This window comes from Solanum verrucosum, unplaced genomic scaffold (genome assembly GCF_900185275.1).
Source record: "Solanum verrucosum unplaced genomic scaffold, falcon-dt-bn FXZP01000047.1, whole genome shotgun sequence".
Lineage (NCBI taxonomy): Eukaryota > Viridiplantae > Streptophyta > Magnoliopsida > Solanales > Solanaceae > Solanum > Solanum verrucosum.
Genome location: NW_026020155.1, coordinates 1,536,896 through 1,540,617, shown reverse-complemented (window position 1 = coordinate 1,540,617; position 3,722 = coordinate 1,536,896). Strand labels below are relative to the sequence as shown.

Sequence of the window (3,722 nt, the reverse complement as noted above, 5' to 3'; positions counted from 1 at the left end):
AATTTTATCATTACAAAGCTCGAATACAAAACTTCTAATTAAGAAAAGACGAGACCCAACAAATTTTACTTATAATAAATTATAGTTCAATTTTTCTTTTAAAAATTATTGAGCAAAAACATAAAACTTCCTATTAATTAAAGTTCACTTTAGACCATCGATTTTTTTTAGCCACCCTTGTTTGCGATAGTTCAAGGTGTAGAATGTATTGGATTTGGATATGTGTGTTAAATGCATATAGACACACGTAAATTAGAAGACATAGCTAGGATAAATTGATTTTGCATGTGACTTTAATTGTAGCTGCTACCGTCTGTGACGGCGAGATAATTTGATACTGCACATTCACAACTCATTTTTGTGTATCTTACAGCAATTTTATTCTCACGATCAAATAATATTGATCGATCACAGTTAAGCAAAATCTCCCACATTGCCAAATTCATCTCTCTCTATATATTCACGTCTTTTTCTCTATTTCCAACACATTCAAATTATATTTCCCAACAATATAACACGTACGAGATCAAATAATGGAGGTGTCTATTTGCAAAAGCTTTATACTGCCCCTTTTAACAATTGTTTTATTCATCTCACTACCACAAACAGCCACAGCTGCTAATGAAGCCTACACAAACTTCATCAAAACTAAATGCAACGTCACCACATACATTTCCCTTTGCCAAAAAACACTAATTCCTTATGCTTCTTCAGTGAAAACCAACTCCACAAAGTTATGCAAAGCAGCCCTTGATGTAACCATAAAAGGCGCAAAAAACGCCTCTACCACTGTCTCAACACTGAAAAAACAAAAGGGAATAACCCGAATTGAAGCATCCATAATTAAAGACTGCATAGAAGATGTGAAGGATGCAGTGTACGAACTGAAGCAGGCTGTTGATGCAATGGGACATTTAGGTGATAAAGATAAGGAATTTCAGTTAGCTAATGCTAAAACGTACGCGAGTTCTGTAATAACAGACGCGGATTCGTGTACCGATGGGTTTTCTGGCCGGAAGGTAAATCCAACTGTGAAGAAAATGATAAATAGTAGCATGGCAAATATTACCAAACTTGCCAGCAATGCCTTGGCGCTCATTAACCATCTTTTTTAGAGACATTTTAATTATTCAATTGTGTATTCAGATCATTCAGACGTCTAAATTTTAATTTAAAAAAAATGATGCCTAAGTTAAGCTATTGTGTGGGAAATTGTGTGATGATGGAGTATGATCTAATCAAAGGTAGTATTGTATACCTCAGTCACAGTAAGATTATATTTTTGTTCGATTATATATATTGCTCCATTTTAATGAAAATAACCAAATTGACCTCTGAATGCCCACCAGACATATCAAACGGGAATCTTAATTATCTCATGCTTCCTGAAACTATAAAATTCACAGAAAATAATAATTAAGATTGAAATTAATATGAATTTATGGATCTTGTAGCTTGATCTTAAATTTAATGAATTTTTATTTAATTTGGGTTTGAATTCAAGGGTTTGATGCTTGATCTTGAGTCTTTGTCTTGATTTCTGAAACTTGTAAACAAATATACTTGAATGCTTGTAGAGAAATTTATGGCGTTTGATCCATAAGTTCTCCCTGACTTCTTGTTAGAATTTTGGTCATTTTCTGAATTATGAAAAACTCTATTTATCGTAGTATATAGGATGAAAGAGTTTTGATAATGACAAGTACACTTTTCAGCCCATATATAAAATTTAAATAACATGATGGTATTTGATTGATCGAAACATGTTGGAAGACACATTTTCATTAGTATTTGATTTGATTAGGTATGATATGTCACTACACGTAACATGATCATATTGACTCTTTCACTTGACTTGGTGTTCTACGTCATGTCATTATTTGGCTAGCACCATTTAGGCCTTTGGAATAAGATGACATCTTAGAATCGAGCTTATCATTTGTTGCCCATTATTTTAATTAAAATGCATCCAAATAAGTTTATGGACTAATTTGATAAAATTTAAACGTCCACAGCTTCTATGTAGTGTATAAATAAGTATATATATCCTGATTTGAGATCCATTAAATGGATTAATTTATCGAAAACTAACTTCAAGCCTTGCTGAAATGGATCAATCTCCATTATAAATGGATACTTTTATCTGCTCACACAGGCTGGAAATAAGCTCCACTTGAAATTAAATAAGGTTTCTTTATTTAATATATATATATATGATCCGCTTCACATGTGTTAAACGATATATACATATATGATCTGTACAATTTTCTAAAAAGCCATACCAGGCTTGCGAATTTTTAATCTTATAATCTCATCAAATTTACTTAATTCTAAGTATTTATTGATTTATTTGCATTTTGTAAACATCGAAAATGTTTGTAAGTGGAAAGGATCCTAAGGAATAACTTTTGTGATTAAAAAGTTTTCTTTGTTTGTGTGCCAAAACCTTAAATAAGACAGAAGGTGAAGAAGGACCCTAGGATCACCAACAAGTTAAGTGTGGTGTAGTATATGAGACTTTCTTTCCGATTTAATAATTTTAAATTTGAGTTCTGGATATGAACATATTTTGGTAAGTAGTGTTTTCCCCAAATGGGACCCTACATGGAGCTCTAATACGAATATCTAATACCAAGTATGAAAAAATAAATAAAGGATAAATTATCTATATACACACTTTTTTTTCCCATTATTCCTTACCAGTTCTAAATTTTTCCAAAAATCCCTTATTTACTCCCAAACACTGAATACATAAATCATAACTCCCAAAACCAATGTTTATCCATTTCTTATTTCACTCCACAAATCTCTACCTATTATAAGTCACACAATCTTAGCAGTTATTTTCTCATTCACATTTAAAATTCAAAATTAGTTTTCCGTAGGTTAGGATATTTTTAGACAAAAAGGTTTAAAAAAGAAGAAGATATTTATGAGTCTTACCTATTTTTAAAAATACTACAAAATTTATAATAAAATAAAATAGGTGAACTTCCAAATTTAAACACTACAACGTAAATTAGAAAAAAAAGTAATAGTAATAGTTATTATTTAGTAATAATTAGTATAATATTTGTAAATTTTCAATAATTTGAGTTGGTCATGGACTCTAACAACTAATCATTTATTGAAACTGATTAGAACTTTTGTATTATTATTTAATCTTTCCATTGTCTCATAATAATATTAGTTTCAATTTCACCAAAGTTTCATACAGTCTAATTTTTTCCTTTGTTTTCTAGTGTTTTTCGTAATCAAATTTCTTTAATGAATTGTGTTTGTTCATGTATTTAATTGAAAACTTAATTCTTATTTATTGCGATACATTTATAGATACACTTTATTTCAGCTTACATACACCCTTCTTTCACAACCTTATTCATGTATCAAATACATTATTATCAACTACAAAATAATACATAATGTATCTTCTTCCAGAATCATAGACATAATAAAGATACTCATATGATGCAACAACATGTTAACATTAAAGAAATTGGTGATACATTTCATAAAACAATTATTTCTATGTATCAATCACAAACAATCAGACAGCTAACTTATACTTAATATCAGATACAAAATATAAATATAATCTGATACATACTCTCATTCTTGAACATTTTGATGCTTTTACAAAAGGGAAAAGGGATAAATATACCCTCGAACTATCGTAAATGGTATGCATATACCCTACGTCATACTTTTTGGACCTTGGTGCC

The 3,722-nt window shown here is 30.0% G+C and overlaps 1 protein-coding gene across 1 annotated transcript; it reads left to right on the top strand.

Moving 5' to 3' along the window:
- Nucleotides 1-533: 533 nt before the first annotated feature.
- Nucleotides 534-1,115, top strand: LOC125828277 (pectinesterase inhibitor 4-like). The gene has a single exon (XM_049507592.1). It carries the CDS (start codon nucleotides 534-536, stop codon nucleotides 1,113-1,115), a length of 582 nt encoding a protein of 193 aa, XP_049363549.1.
- The last annotated feature ends 2,607 nt before the right edge of the window (nucleotides 1,116-3,722 follow it).

Bases quoted from the DNA above. Each gene is read 5' to 3' on its own strand.
- LOC125828277 (XM_049507592.1), top strand. From the start codon at position 534: ATGGAGGTGTCTATTTGCAAAAGCTTTATACTGCCCCTTTTAACAATT.